The 17489-nt window shown below is 35.4% G+C and overlaps 1 protein-coding gene across 13 annotated transcripts in view; it reads right to left on the bottom strand.

Moving 5' to 3' along the window:
• ADAM32 (ADAM metallopeptidase domain 32) overlaps positions 1 to 17489 on the bottom strand; it is a 189546-nt gene that overhangs the window by 17292 nt on the left and 154765 nt on the right. For 12 of the 13 annotated variants that reach the window (XR_010159498.1, XR_010159499.1, XR_010159500.1 and 9 more), the window contains 2 exons: positions 16398 to 16554; positions 2821 to 2859 (listed from right to left, as the gene is read on the bottom strand). Coding sequence is in view for 10 of the 13 variants with exons in the window: in XM_016959375.4 (XP_016814864.2) it covers positions 2821 to 2859; positions 16398 to 16554 (196 nt within the window). In the remaining 3 variants the exon portion in view is untranslated. The remainder of the gene's footprint in view (positions 1 to 2820; positions 2860 to 16397; positions 16555 to 17489) is intronic. The other variant, XM_024345136.3, reaches the window with a different exon arrangement.

Genomic DNA, 17489 nt, shown 5'->3' with positions numbered 1-17489 from the left:
CAATAAAACTGAGAGCTCACAGGTTAAACAGGAGCTGAGGCTGAATAACTTCAGAAGCATCTAAACCTACAGTGCTGCCAGTCATATGAAAGTACATCACATACAATTATGTACAGTACAAAATACATGATAATGATAATAATAACTGGTTTTGGTTTATGTGTTTACTATCCTATCCTTTTGTTTGTTTGTTTGTTTTTTGAGGTGGAGTCTTGCTCTGTCTCCCAGGCTGGAGTGCAATGTCGAGATCTTGTCTCACTGCAACCTCTGCATCCTGGGCTCAAGCGATTCTCCTGCCTCACCCTCCTGAGTAGCTGGGATTACAGGCACGTGCCACCACGCCTGGCTAATTTTATTTATTTATTTATTTATTTATTTATTTTTGTATTTTTAGTAGAGACGGGGTTTCACCATGTTGGCTAGGCTAGTTTCGAACTCCTGACCTCAGGTGATCCGCCCGCCTCAGCCTCCCAAAGTGCTGGGATTACAGGAGTGAGCCACCACGCCAGGCCTATACTGTCCTTTTTATCATTATTTTAGAGCGTACTCCTTTTGCTTATTTAAAGAAAAAAAAAGTTAACTGTAAAACAACTTCAAGCAGGTCCTTCAAGACGAATCCAGAAGGTGGCATTGTTATCCTGGCCAATGACAGCTCTAGGTATGTCATTGATTCTGAAGACCTCCCAGCAGGACAAGATGTGGAGATGGAAGACAGTGATATTGGCTGTCTTGACCCTGCATAGGCCAAGGCAAATGTGTTTGTGTCTTAGTTTTTACCAAAAATTTTAAAAAGAAAAAAAAATTAAGACAAAAAAGCCGATAAAGATATAAAGAATTTGTACAATGTGTTTGTTTTTGAGCTAAGTGTTATTACAAGAGTCAAAAAGTTTTATAAAATTAAAAAGTGTATCAATTTTAAAAGTTATAGTAAAACGTAAGGTTAATTTATTATTGAAGAAATAAATTTTTAAGTAAATTTAGTGTAGCCTAAGTGCACAGTGTTTATACAGTTTATAGTAGGACTCAGTAATGCCCTAGGCCTGCACATTCACTCACCACTCACTCACTGACTCACCCGGAGCAACTTCCAGTCCTGCAAGTTCCATTCATTGTAAGTGCCCTATACAGACATATCATTTTTTATCTTTTATATTATTTTTACAGTACCTTTTCTATGTTTCAATACATACTTAATCAGTTACAGTTGCTTATAGTATTCCATACCATAAGATGCTGTACAGGCTTATATATATAAGGTTATAGGATATAACCTAGGTACATAATAGGCTATACAATCTAGGTTTTTTTAAGTACACTCTGTGATGTTCGCACAATAACACAATCACCTAACAGTGCATTTCTCAGAAGAACGTATCTTTGTGTTAAGCGACTCATGACTGAATTAGTGTACTGCTTGGGTAAACAAACAAATGGATGGAATTTTATAGATTGTGACAGAAGTCATGAATCTAGATGTATAAATTTCTACAATAATTATGGGTTGGGGAGAGCTAATTACATTGACCTAATTGTTCTGTTCTTTTAATCATCAATAAATTGCATTTTGTCCCTATTCATACTACTTATGTTTCTTTTATTTCTTTTGCTTTCTTTCTTTCTTTTTTTTTTTTTTTCTGGAGCTCACTGGCGATCATGGCTCACTGCAGTCTTGAACTCCTAAGCTAAATGAATCCTCCCACCTCAGCCTCCCAAGTAGCTGGGACCACAGGCTCATGCCACCATGCCTGGCTATTTTTTTAATTTTTAATTTTTCAGGTGCTCCTCACACCTCAGCCTCCTAAAGTGCTGGGATTACAGGCATGACCCAACACACACAGCCCCTATTCATATTTTTTAACCATAACTTCAGTTCTCACTATTTTCTAACAGTCTGTGAAGTGGACTCCATATTCTCTTTCAGTGTCAAGACACTTAACTACCCATCTTCAATTTTGTAAAAGTCCAAGACCTTATTTCTTCAAATATTGACTCTTCCCCACTCTAAATTTTCTGTCTCTGAATTCTTTTGTTTCTTAACTGGTCTTTTATATGTTATTATTCTGTTTATGTTGTATTCTCAGTGATTTCCCTAAACAATTTAAAAATAAGAAAATCTTTTTTCAGCTCCTTTATTTCTTGTTTAATGGATTATATTTGTTTTTTAACCTCTATGCAGATCCTAAGCATTTTTTTTTTGAGGTTTTTCAATTACCTGTATTTCTTTAGATTTCTTTGGCTGTTGGCATTACCACCTTTAGTGGCTTTTTTTTTTTTGTAAGGTTAAGTAGCATCGATTGTCTCATGAGAATTCCGCATATTTTGCTTTGTGCAGTAGGTTTGCTTACACCAGCATCACCACAAACCAGTGAGTAATGCATTGCTCTCTGATGTTGTGATGGCTACAACATCGCTAGGCTACAGGAATTTTTCACCTTCATTATAATCTTATGGAACCACCATCATACATGTGGTTTATCATTTACCAAAACATTATTATACAGCACGTGCCTCTATAACACAAGCTGGGTAACTTCTAGGCCCTATACATTCTTTTTCTTTACTAATTATACATGTCCTATCTCATTTTAGAATCAGCTATTTTATTCCTTGTTTCCTCAGAAGAGACTTCCAGTAAACATTTATTAAATGAAGAAAGGACTAATTTATTAGAAACTAAATTAGACTATACATTAGCAGTCTGGATTTCAGTGCATTGCTTTACCAATTGATGTTCAAAAAAAATTTGGAAATAAATTGTGAATTATCAATTAACTCTTAATTTTCAACATGTATCTTAAAAACACCTTCTAAACTACTTACTGGCTGGCATATGTCTGTGTGCTACCTTCCGATTTAGATCTAAAAAAAATTGAAAATGTCTCATGTTAGTACTTAGAAAACTTGCCAACTTCATGAATTAAAATCAGTCCATTTTATAATCAGTATTATCTCCTTATAAGACTAATTATTAAAAAATAAAATATTGTCCAAAGGTTAATGAACACAGATGCAAATAAATAACATTTTTATTTACCCATATACCTCATCCATAAGAAGGGCACATTTCAAATCCTGCAATGAGGAGAGTATCAAAAACACCCAAATTTGCTTTTTCTGATCCCTTCTAAACACAGAATCTAGATTTGACCTTGAATGTCTGATTCTGACCTTCATAATCCAACTTTTGGTTTTTTATTCATTTTTAAAGAAAAGACTAACTCTGAGGCCAGAGATTTAGTAGCACTGCCTTAGAAGGAGCTGAAGCCTCAGGCCTTCGGATGCAGAGATGCTATAAGTGAACTCTTTAACTAAACCAGGAGCCAGAAGGAGACATCTCACCCATGAAACAGGAATAATAAAATTTCTGACCAGTGGCTTTTGGAATGCAAGAGGGAAATATGCATAAATAGAGAGAAAAATGCATCAAGAAGAGAAGTAGGACTCCCAAGTGTCATAAAAGTGCAGTTTCAGGACCCCAGTTCACACTCCCACAAATTCTTGAACACCATGCATGGCAAATTTTTAAAAATATTTTTTCTTTAAGAAAGGAAAAATTAAACAACTGGTATGGTTAGGCTTCCTGTCCCCACCCAAATCTCATCTTAAATTGTAATCCCCATAATCCCCATGTGTCAAGAGAAAGACCAGGTGGAAGTAATTGAATCACGGTAGTGGTTTCCCCCATGCCTTTCTCGTGATAGTGAATGAGTTCTCATGAGATCTGACGGTTTTATAAGAGGTTCTTGCCCCTCCGCTCAGCACTTCTCCCTCCTGCTGCCTTGTGAAGAAGGTGCCTTGCTTCCCCTTCGCCTTCTGCCATGATTGCAGGTTTCCTGAGGCCTTCCCAGCCATGCTAAACTGTGAGTCAATTAAACCTCTTTCCTTTATAAATTACCCAGTCTTGGGCAGTTCTGTATAGCACTATGAAAACGGACTAATACAACAACTTACATATATGTCTCTATAACACAGCACACACAGAATTCTCATGGGAAACATCAAAGACACTGAAGATAAAAGAGTCTACCATTACAAACCACTAAGAGTTAATGTCAACAGTACACTAAAACATGACTTCACGCAGCAAGAGCTACAAATGATTTGCTTTAAAAACGCTTTAATCTGAGAATATTTAGACTCCTCATAGAGATCTTTGCAGGAATAGAATCCATAAGTCTAAAACAGGACAGAGAGGAAAGAAAAATTAGAGAAATGAAAGAGTAAACTAAGAAAATTAATCAGAATGTGAGACGCAGAGATTAAAAATATGTGAAAGTTGCAAATACTAAAAGCATACTTCTAATTCTGGCCAAGATGGGGTAAGACTAAATTTACCCTCCTGCCAGAATGTCTAAAAATACAGACAAAATGTATAAAACAATTGATTTCACACATTGGCTACTAGACAGTGCAGTACAGCGAACTTTGAGAGAAGGAAACAAGGTGAGCTCTATGATTGACTCTTCTTACTTCCTAGAGAGAGTTTTCAGGCTGTAATGCAATGAGGGAAACTGAGGCAAATCCCAGTAGTCTCTCTGAGTTGAGGTGATAGAATTGGGGGCCTAGGAAGGGCAAGGCAGCTAGGTTCACAGGGCAGAACACCACAGAAAAAAAGAAAATGCTTAGAAGGAATGCTGAGATTGGCGGAAGACCCCCTCCCTCGCCCCTTGCATCTTCTGCAGAGTACTGATAAATGCTTGCCAGTGAGGGAACTGCCTGAGCCAGAGTAAAACCATTTATCCAAAATGAACAAAGGGAATAATTTCTTGTGCTCACAGAAAGACAGGAATAGTTTGAGTTCCCACTACCTGAGTTGAATATATGGTAATTCAGAGTAAGATGGATAGAGTTACTCAGAAGGGTACTGTCTTTTTATGGGTGACTATTCTGATCCTACTTAACAAAGTTTAAAATCAATGGTGTAAGAATAATTAAAAATTTTTGTACAAAATATACTATTTCCATACTTCTTAACATATACAAAAATTCAAATTAGATATAGATCTAAAGGCAAAACCTAAAACTTTGAAACTTTTAGAAGAAATCATAGGAGAAAATCTGTGAACTTGGGTTAGGCAATTATTCTTAGCTACAGCACCAAAATTATGATCTATAAAAAAAGAAATTGATACACTGGTTTTATTACACATTTAAAACATTTGCTCTAAAGATTGCTAAAAGTATTAGAAGACAAGCCTTAGACTGAGATAACATGTTTGCAAATTACATATATAATGATGGACTTATATTCAGAACACTCGAAATACAACAAACCCATTTCAAAAATGATCAAAAGATTTGAAAAATATGATAAAAAGGAAAATAACCCATAATTTGAATAGACATTTCTCCAGAGAAGGTATACAGATGGCAAATAACCATATGAAACAATTGTCAACATGATTAACCATTAGAGAAATTCAAATTATAATGAGATACCACTACACAGTATCAGAATTGGTAAAGTTAAAAAAAATGAGACCACATATTGACAAGAATGTGGAGAAACTACAACTCTCATACACTAGTGGCTGGAATACAAGATGACAAAACCACTTTGGAAAACATAGCTGTTTCTTTAGAATTTAAACATACACTTACTTTATTACCCAATTATTCTATTCCTGGGTATTAACCAAGAGAAGGAAAGCATATATTCACATAGAGACTTGTACCTGAATGTTCATGTTAAATACAGTAAGAAATTCTTCTTCAAAGATTTAGTTTGCTTAAGTTTGCTTGTCCTTTGTACCCTGCTTTCAAGGCCAGACTTCTTTACTCACTGTGTCCGCCTGCCCTGGTAAACAACCTTCCTGCCAGTCTTTATCTATAGAGCCCACATTCCACATCTGCTACCCACTCTGTAAATTACCTTTCCCATTGCAATGGCTACTCCTGCCGAAACTGATCTTCCCACCTTCCCACCAGTGTAACCGCATTCCTGCACTTTTCAAGTTAGCCAACCAGGCTCAGCTTAGATTGTGCAGTCCAACTCCAGCCAATGGAGGCATGACACAGTAGCAGGGACAAGCTGTGTTAGAAATAAAAACCCCTGCTTTCCTCTGTTTGGGGTGCTCTCATGGCAACCAGAACTATGAGAAGCACCCTTCTGCAGAAGTAAATTTGCCTTGCTGAGAGATCCTTTGTCTCAGTGCTGGTTCTTCTTTGCGGCACTGAGCATTTGTTTCCAGCGGTTCACAACAGCTTCATTTATAACACCTATAAACTGGAAATAACCCAAATATTCATCAACAGATAAATAGATTTTAAAAAATTAAGGTATATTCATACAGCTGAGTAGTTCTCAGCAATAAAAAGGAACAAACTATTGACACACACAAAAGCATGTATAAATATCAAAATAATTATGGTGATGTAAATAATACAGACAAAGTACATACAATCATATGATTTCATTTATATAAAATTCTAGAAAAGGAACTGTAAACTGTAGTGACAGAAGCAGATTAGTAGTAGTCTGGGATACCAGCCTGCAGCCTTTCCCCACCAGCACAGCCTCTCTCCACCCCCTCACCAGTACGCATGGGCACACAGAACCCTCACCACCCTGCCAGCATGCACAAATGGGGGAACCCCCACCTACCCTGCCTGCATGCACATATACATGGACCCACCACTGGCCCACCCCAGTGCTTTTGCTGGCAGCCCCCATTGGAGGGTTGTTGCCAGCAGACTGGGAATACCTTGGCCTCTCCAGTGCAACAGGGGTTTAACCTTAAGGGGACAGAGAACAAAGAAACAGGCCAGGTCCCAACCCCCCAGGGATAGAGCACATACCCCAGGAATGCTAATTTGAGCCTTGGCCCCCTGAAAGCATCCAGAAATGAAGCCAATTGCCTAAGCCTAACTTATACCACAGTGAAACCCTTAAGGTATCAGAGAATGTAAAAGCAGAAAGCTCCATACAAAAGACAGCAATTTCAAAGATTAAGGGAACATCAGCCCACACAAATGAGAAAGAACCAGTGCAAGAACTCTGACAACTCAAAAAGACACAGTGTCTTTTTAACACCAAACAACCACAATAGCTCTCCAGCTATTGTTCTTAACCAGACTGAAATGGCTATAATGACAGACATATAATACTAATTCTGGATAGCAAGGAAGCTCATCGACATACAGAAGGTCGAAACTCAAGCCAAGGAACACAGCAACATGGTCGAAGAGTTAAAAGATGACATAGCCATTTTAAGAGAAAAATAAACTGAACTTCTGGGAATGAGAAATTCACTACAGGAATTTCATAAAGCAACTGAAAGCATTATAACAGAATAGACCATGCTGAGGAAAGAATCTCAGAGCTTGAAGACCATTTCTTTGAAACAACACAGGCAGACTAGAAAAAAAGAAAAAATAATTTTTTAAATGAACAAAATATCAGAGCAATATGTGATTACGTAGAGACCAAACCTGGGACTTGCTGGCATTCCTGAAACAGATGAAGAGAAAGCAAGCAAATCGGAAAACATATTGGAGAATATTTCCACAAAAATTTTCCCAACCTCACTAGAGATGTTGACATGCAAATTCAGAATATTCAGGGAACCTCTGTGAGATACCATACAAGATGACCATCCCCAAGACACATAGTCATCAGATTCTCCAAAGGCAATGTGAAAGAATAAATCTTAAAGGCAGCTTGGGAGAAGGGGCAAGTCACCTACAAAGGGAACCCCAACAGGCTAGCAGCAGAATTTTCTGCAGAAACCTTACAAGTCTGAAGAGATTGGGGACCTATATTCAGCATCCTTAAAGAAAGGAAATTTCAACCAAAAACTGTATATCCAGCCAAACTAAGCTTCATAAGCAGAGGAAAAATAAAATCTTTTTCAAACAAGTCAATGCTAAGGGAATTTGCTACCACCACACCTACCTTATAACAGGTCCTTAAGGGAAAGCAAAACATGGAAAGGGAAGACCATTACCTGCCACCACAAAATCATACTTACATGCGTAGCCCCCCAACACTATTAAGCAAATATCTAATCAAATCTATATAACAACCAGCTACCTGCCACCACAAAATCATACTTACATGCTTAGCCCTGACACTATAAAGCAAATATATAATCAAATCTACTTAATAACCAGCTACCTGCCACCACAAATTATACTTACACGCATAGCCCCCTGACACTATAAAGCAAATATATAATCAAATCTACATAACAACCAGCTAACACATGATGACAGGATCAAATCTGCACATAACAATATTAACGTTTAATGTAAATGGGATAAATGCCCCACTTAAAGACACAGAGTGGCAAAGTGTATAAAGAAGCAAGATCCAACTACATGCTGTCTTCAAAAGACCATCTCACCTGCAATGACACCCATAAGCTCAAAGTAAAGGGAAGGAGAAAGATCCATCAAGCAAACAAAGTATAAAAAAGAGCAGAAGTTGCTTTCTTATTTAAGATAAAACAAACTTTAAACCAAAAACAATAAAAAAGGACAAAGAAGAGCATTACATAATGATAAAGGGTTCAATTCAACAAGAAGACTTAATGATCCTAAATATATATGGGCCCAACAGTGTAACACCTGGATTCATAAAACAAGTTCCTAGAGACCTACGAAGAGATGTTGAGAACCACACAATAATAGTGTGGGAGACTATTTCAGTGGGAGACTTCAACACCCCCTGAAAGTGTTATGCAGATCATTGAGGCAGAAAACTAACAAAGGTATTTGGGACTTAACGTGGCACTTGACCAAGTAGACCTAACAGACATCTACAAAATACTCCACCCAACAACACCACAATATAAATTCTTCACATCAGCACATACCAATCATACCAATCACACTCTCAGACCACAGTGCAATAAAAACAGAAATCAATGCCAAGAAATTTCAAAACCATACAATCACGTAGAAATTAAACAACCTGCTCCTGAATGACTTTTTGGTAAATAATGAAATTAAGGCAGAAATAAAAAAATTATTTGAAACTAATATAAACAAACATATAACATAACAGAAACTCTGGGACACAGCTAAAGTAGTGTTAAGAGGAAAGTTTATAGTGCTAAATGCATACATCAAAAAGTTAGAAAGATCTCAGGTTAACAACCTAACATCGCACCTAGAAGACCTAGAAAAACAAGAGCAAACCAACCCCAAAGCTAGAAGAAAATAAATAGCAAAATCCAAACTGAACTGAATGAAATTGAGACACAATAATCCAGGAAAAAGATCAATAAAACCGAAAGTTTCTTTATTAAGGAACAAATAAGATTGATAGACCACTAGCTAGATTAATTTAAAAAGAGATGATCCAAATAACCACACTAAGAAATGACCAAAGTGACATTACCTCTGACCCCACAGAAATGTTTAAAAATCTTCAGAAACTATTACAAACACCTCTATACACACAAACTAGAAAACCTAGAAGAAATAGATGAATACCTAGAAACACACAACCTACCATGATTGAACCATGAAGAAACTGAAACCTTACACAGATCAGTTACAAGTATTATGCTCACTACCTGGGGGATGAAATCATTTATATACCAAACCCCAGTGACACACAATTTAACCCTGTAACAAACATGAACATGTACCCCCTGAACCTAAATTAAAATTTGAAAAAGAAAAACAAAGTGGTAATCTGGGGATAGACAGGAAATGGGAGGGAAAGGCTAAGGAAGGGAATTACAAAGGGAAATAAGAAATTTCTTGAGGGTTACAGATACCTTTATCATCTTGATTATGTCGATGGTTTAATGGGTGTTACTTTTCAAATCACCAAAACATCAAATTATACACTGAAAATATGTGTAAATTATTGTATATCAACTATATATCAATAAAACAATAGATTTAAAAGAGAGCAAACTATTGATACACATAATAACATGGATGGATTTCAAATATATTAGCTATGGTATAGAAACCAGACTGGAAAGACTGCATAATGTATTAATCCATTTATACAAAGTTCTGATGGGCAAAACTGTAGGCACAGAAAACAGATCCACCAGTGCCCAGAGCTCGAGTGGGGTGAGACAAAATTTTCTGGATGACAGAACTGCTCTATATTTTATTGAGATAGTGGTATGTGTATATATTTGCTAAACTCATAACACTGCACACACTAAAAAATAATGAATTTCATGATATGTAAATCATATCCCAGTTTTTAAAAGCCCTATTCCAATCGCAAAAGAAAAACAATGAAAAGGAAGAAAAGAAGATGAAGAAAAATGAGGAAATAGAGAACAACCACCACCACAACCATGGAGGCTAGAATGGGGACACTAAAGTACAGGAAGTTCAGAAGGAGAAAAAAAGGCAGAATGGAGAAGTCAATTATTGCAGAGATAAGGGCTGAAAATTTTCATAACTTATAGAAAAATAAAGTTTAAGTATAAAGATAAAAAATGAATTGATTAGACTGATAGCAGACATCCCATAAACAGTGCATGCTAAAATTCAAAGGCATATCCTTAAAAGCCTTACAAAAATAACTGTTCACCTAAAGTTCCATACCCATATAACCTATAATTAATATTGAACATAAAGCAAAAAAATTCAGTAATAACCATCAAACAGATTATTACACGTAGAACATCACTGTAATGTACTTCCTCCAGAATAAAATGGAACCTACAGCAAATATATGCAAACTGAATAAATAGAAGAAATGGGTAAATTCCAAGAAAGATACAACATATCAGGACTGAATCGTAAACAGAACACCTCACCAAGCCTGGTGCCTCACACATAATCCCAGAACTTTGCAAAGCCAAGGTGGGCAGATCACTTGAGGCCAGGAGTTTGAGACCAGCCTGGCCAACATGGTGAAACTCCATCTGTATTAAAAATTAAAAAAAAAATAGACAGGCATGGTGGCACGCACCTGTTGTCCCAGCTACTCTGGAGGCTGAGGCCCAAGAATCACTTGAACATGGGAGGGGGAAATTGAAGTGAGCCTAAAACACTACTGCACTCCAGCCTGGGCGACAGAGCAAGAGAAAAAGAAAGGATGGAAGGAAAGAAAGAGAGAAGGAGAGAGAGGGAGTGAAAGAGAGAGAGGGAGAAAGAGGGGAAGAGAGAAAGAGGGGAAGGGAGGGAGGGATGGAGGGAAGGAGGAAGGTAGGAAGGGAGGGGAACATCTGAACATATCAAATAAGAAGTAGAAGATTGCAGGAATAATCAAAAACTCCCAACTACAAAAGGCCCTGAATAGCCAAACAATCCTGAGAAAAAAGAGTAAAGCTGGAAGAATTGTACTACCAGACTCAAAATATACTACAAAGCTGAGAAACCAAAACAGCATGATACTGGCATGAAAACAGACACTTACACTAATGGAACAGAATAGAGTACACAGAAATTAATCCACATATCTACAGCCAATTGAATTTTGACAAGGTGCCAAGAATATTCATTGGAGAAAGGGCAGTCTCTTCATTAAACAGCCCTGGGGAAAACTGGATATCCACATGCATAGGAATGAAACTGGACCCCTACCTCTCAATCTATACCAGAAAAAAAAAAAACTCATAATGGATCAAAGTCCTACATATAAAATTCAAAATAATGAAACTCACAGAAGAAAACATAGGGGAAATGATCAGGACATTGGCCTGGGAAAAGATTTTATAAATAAGACTTCAAAAGCACAGGTGACAAAAGCAAAAATAAACAAATGGGATTATATCAAATTAAAAAGTGTCTGCACAGCAAAAGAAACAATCAGCATAGTGAAAAGACAACCTACAGAATATGAGAATATATTTGAAAACTGCTGGATTAATACCAAGAATATACAATGATTTCAACTATCTCAACAGGAAAAAAGCAAACCATTAGATTTAAAAATGGGCAGATAAACTCAACAGACATTTCTCAAAAGGAGACACACAAATGGCCAACAAATATGAGAAAAAATGTTCAACATCACTAATAATCATAGAAATGCAAATCAAAACCACAATGAGGTAATCTCGCACCCCAGTTAGTATGGTTTTTATCAAAAAGACAAAAAAAAAATAACAAATGCTGGCAAGAATGCAGAGAAAAGGGACACTGTTGATGGGAATATAAACTAGGATAGCCACTATGGAGAACAGCAGGGCAGCTCCTCAAAAAACAACAAATGCAACTACCATATGAACCAGCAATCACACCACTGGGTATTTATCCAAAGGAAAGGAAACCATTGTATCGAAGAGACATTTGCACTGCCATGTCTACTGCAGCACTATTTATAATAGTCAAGATACGGAATCAACCTGTTTCCAACAACAGATGGATAAAGAAAATGTGGTGTAGATACACAATGGAATATCATTTAGCCACGAAAATAAAATCCTGTCATTCACCACAACACAGATGGAACTGAAGTATGTTGTTAAGTGAAATAAGCCAGGAACAGAAACTTAAACACTGCATGTTCTCATTTATATGTGGAAGCTAAAAAAAAAGTTGATCTCAGAAGTAAAATGTAGAATAGAAGATACTAGAGGCTGTGAAGTTTAAGGGGAAGGGAGGGATAAGGAAAGATTTGCTAAAGTCTACAAAGTTACAGCGAGATATGAGAAAAAAGTTCTAATTCTTTATATCACTGTAGGATGACTATAGTTAACAATAATATATAGTTTCAAATAGCTAGAAGGAGGATACTGACTCCTCCCAATACAAAGAAATGATAAATATTTGAGATGATATATCTGCTAATTACCTTGATCTGATCACTATACATTACATATACTGAAACATCCCTGTGTGCCCCATGGATATGTACAATTGTTATTTGGAAAATTTAAAAATATATGAAAAAATAAAACTTGCAATTAAAAAAAATCTCCCAACAAAGAAAAAAACAGAACCAGATGGTTTCACTGGTAAATTCTACCAAACTTTTATAATAGAATTAATACTAATCCTTCTCAGACTCCTCCAAAAAACTGAAGAGTAGGGAACACTTTCAAACACATTTTATAAGGCCAGAATTACTCTGATACCAAAGTTAGACAAGGACATTACAAGAAAAGAAAATAATAGGCCAATATCCTTGATTAATATAGATGTAAAAATCCTCAACAAAATACTAGTGAACTGACTTTAACAGAACATTATAAGGATGATACACCATGATCAAGTGGGATTTATATTTGTGATGCAAGGATGGCTGAAAATACACTCAACAGATACAGGAAACAAAATTCAACATATTTAATTAAAACTAGCAACAGTTTGTCATAGAAGAAATATACCTCAACATAACAAAAGCCGTGTATTACAAGCCCACAGCTACATTAAACTTAACAGTGAAAAGCTATCAATAAAAGTTTTGGCCTAAGATCAAGAATAAAACAAGAAGCCCCTCTCGCCATTTCTATTCAACATAGTACTAGAAGGCCTAGCCACAGGAATTAGACAAGAAATAAGAAAAAAAGGGCATCCAAATTGAATAGGAAGAAGTTGTCTCTGTTTTCAGATGACATGACCTTATATGTAAAAAACTTGACATTTGCTAAGGGAGTAGATCTTAAGTGTTCTCACTACATACACAAAAAGAGGTAATTATATGAGATGATGGATGTGTTAATTACAGGAATTGTGATAATCATTTTACAGCATATACATATATCAGGCAAATCATCAATTTGTATTTGTCAATCGTACCACAATAAATCTAAGGGAAAAAAGATAATTGAACCTAGAATGAAAAAGTAGGATTCCAACAGGAATTATGATTGTGGTGTTGGTACGAATCACATGATAAAATGTGGTAATACTATACACACACATAAATGAATGCATACAACACTAGCAAATCTGAATAAGATCTTTAGTTGTATTAAAAATATTGTACCGATACCATTATACTGGCTGTGGAAATGCAGTGTTCATGTAAGATGTTATCAATGGAAAAAGCTAGGCAAAGTGTACATGACAGCCCTGTGCAATTTTTGCAACTTTTTGTCTTTAAATTATTTCAAAACAAAACAATTTTTAGAAAAGGAATGGTGAGTAAGACTAGGAAATATACTGGAAAATCCTAGTATTCACTGACTAAACATAAAGATGATAATAACAAAAATAACACTGACTTATTTGGGAGAAATTTGAAAGTCAAATGACAAACATTGAAAATGGAAGGAGTTAAATGACTGAAGTCCTTGGGTTATTTCCAAGAAGACTATATGTAATGATTAAATTTAGACATTATATAACATTAACTACAAATACTAAAATTTAAAGAAAATCACTAAAACAAAAACAGAATACAAAAATGTCCAGAGTTAAAGAAAAAAAAAGAGAACAGAAAAATGAAACCATTCGAGAGCAGCCGCTGACATGGAGAAACCCCGTCTCTACTAAAAATACAAAAAATTAGCCAGGCATGGTGGTGCACGCCTGTAATACCAGCTTCTGGGGAGGCTGGGGCAGGAGAATCACTTGAACCCGGGGAGCTAAGGTTGCAGTGAGCCAAGATCACGCCTCTGTACTCCAGCCTGGGCAACAAGAGCAAAGCTTCGTCTCAAAAAAGAAAGAAAAATGAAACCAAGAAAATAGATGATAGAAAAAGAAAAAAAAAACCAAAAAACATGGTAAATAGGAAAAAAATAGGATGGCAAATTTCAGCCTAAACATATGTCATCATGGATTAAGCATATGAGCATAACGAACTCCATTAGTGCATTTCATATAAAGGCTGTTTATAAGACACCAGCTAAATGCAAAGACAGATTGAGAAAAAAACGAAAAAAGGTGTACGAGGTAAACGTCGTTTTTAAAGAGAAAGTTGATATAGCAATCTAAAACAGTGAAAATTGTATTTAAGATATTATTAGTAATAATTAAAGGAAAATACATCAAGAAAATTTAACTAAAATAAACATTATGCATTTAGTCACTGCCTCAGAATATCTGAAGCGAAAATTTCAATAATCAGAGGGAAAGCTACAACCCACTGAAAATTTTACTTTGCCTCTCACAGAAGACAAAGTATCAAACGGACAGGAAAAAAACCCAGTATGTATAAAAATGATTTGAAACAACACAATTAAAAAGTTTGTCCTAAAAACATTGGAGGACACATATCAAGCTTACACATTTATAAAAATTTACTTCATTTTTTGATCCAACATTTAAGAGAATCACACAGACAAGTTTCTCAAAATAAGCTAATAAAATTAGAAAATTATTTTTAAAACAATGAAAATAAATCATATAATTGAAAACTAAAGACTACAATTGATTCATTATTTAAACAAGAAATCCTGCTAGATTTTTCAAATTTTTTTAACTGAATGTCGACTATCATTTAAAAACTGGAGAGTATAAAGAAAATGATATATGTAAGGAGAAGGTTTTTGCTATTAAAGTATTTCTTATTTTAGAAAATAAGAGGGGTTGAAAATTAATAAAGAAAGCATTAAAATCAAGAAATCTAGAGTTACAACAGAGCAAAGGTAAAAAGACCAGAAAAGAGGAAAAAGAGCAAAACTTGATATAAAAAACAATAGAAATAGAGACCACAATGAAACCAAAAGTTATATGTTTCAAACTACTAACAAAATAAAAACACCTCTGAGCGGACTGCTCACGAAAAAGAAAAAAAAAAGACAAAACAAACAAACCAAAATTGAAAAAGAAATGCATCTGCAGAGAAAGTATAGCTATTTAAAATTATACATAAAACAATACTAGGTAGGTTATGGGATATGGATAATGCCACGTGTATTAAAAACATGTAAGATACACAAACATTCAGTGTAGACATCCTCTACAGGGAGGGAAGGGGATCATACCAGAAGGAATTGCAGCTGCAAATACAATGGCTTATTTTATAAGAGAAACAAGAAAAATATTAATATCTGTTTATTTCCCATGGTGGGCAAGAGGATGTTTGTCATGTTGTTCTCTGTCTTAGTGTTTGAATTATTTCTTGAAAAATAAAAATGTAATAATCTAAATTACAAATTTCCCTTCTGAAAATTTAACCCAAAGAATATTTTTAAAATTACTTCTTATATGAGCCAGCAATGTGAATTAAAATATTTAGTCTGTAGTAAGGCCCTGAAATCTGCATTTTTAATAAATACTTCTGTTGTAGATGATACAGATCATCCCCTTTGATAAGAAAAGAACAGATATTACACATTTGACTTCTTCCTCTCTCAACTAGCAGTTCAATGACTTTGGCAAACTATGTAAATTACACTTCCAAATCTTTGTGTCTTAAAAATGGGTATTCACAGCTACCTCATAAAATTAAATGACATATTGATGTAATACTCAAAATCCCAGTGATATGTAAAGTATTGCTGCTGCTCGTGATATTGTCTTACATATAACTAGATTCAAATGGTACTAATGTTTAACTTCAGAACACAAATGCAATTTACTCGCTACTTGGGAATTCCTCTTCCTTGGCGAACCAATTTTTCAACTGTTTCCTTGCCAAAACTATTGCGGTTGTTACAATGAGAATAGGAAGAGCAATGAGGAAACCTAGAAGCCAGGTGTTTTCAGTCTTCCCAGATGCTCTTTCCATGATTGAACCTAAAAACAGAAATACAAAAAAAAACAAAATAAAAAAATTAAACTAGCTACTTTTACTTTCAAGTTGCAACACATTCATTAAAATCTTCTGAATTTGTATTGTTATTCAAGGAACATGGAAAAAATCATTATAGAATTGTAATCATAATCCTTGGGGCTACCTCTACAACGTTTCATTCTAAAAGCATGGAAACCAAGTTTTGGAAAGTTCAAAAGTATTCAAGTCTCACAGCAGCTACAGCAAAATCTCACTATAACCCTCTAAGTAGGGACAAAAAAATTCAATGATATACAACGTGGGATTGTGTAATTGCATGGTTATCCAAAAATGCACTCTTACAAGGTGCATTATCAAAGGAATTCAGTGTATTTGTGTATATCTTATTTTTCTTTGGTAGATTGTTGGCTTTTGGCCTTGGGGATCATGTTTGTAAATGGGGTCATTGCAATACTACTAAAAGGGCACTGGCATAAAAATTAGAAGGATTGATTCCTAATCCTAATTCTGTCCCTTGCTATCACTGGATACATAGACCTAAACATATTCTCTAAACTCCATGAGGAGAAGAACTTCATTTTGCTCACCGTACATCCCCAGTGTGTAGACCAGCACCTGGACCTGGCATATATTAAGAGTTCAGTAAACATTTGCTAACTCAATAAATGAATTAATGACAGAAATGGAAGCTGTGGGGCACAAACAGAATAATATGCCAGCATCACTTCTGTCATCTCCTAAGCAGAAATTGATGGATTTTTCTGATTTAAATGATAAACTCCTTCAGAGTAAAATCTTGTCTTCTATTTCATTTCTTCTGTAACAGAAACACAGTAACAGTACTAGACACAGACCAAATGTCGTTTGTTTAGAGCTGAGGTCACAGGATCAGTCATAAAGCTGAGGAAGAGAGGTTGAAAATATTCTAAAAGATAAA

This window comes from Pan troglodytes, chromosome 7 (assembly GCF_028858775.2).
Source record: "Pan troglodytes isolate AG18354 chromosome 7, NHGRI_mPanTro3-v2.0_pri, whole genome shotgun sequence".
In the NCBI taxonomy this organism is placed as follows: domain Eukaryota; kingdom Metazoa; phylum Chordata; class Mammalia; order Primates; family Hominidae; genus Pan; species Pan troglodytes.
The sequence above is the reverse complement of the archived record's forward strand: the minus strand, read 5'-3'. Positions and strand labels throughout refer to the sequence as shown.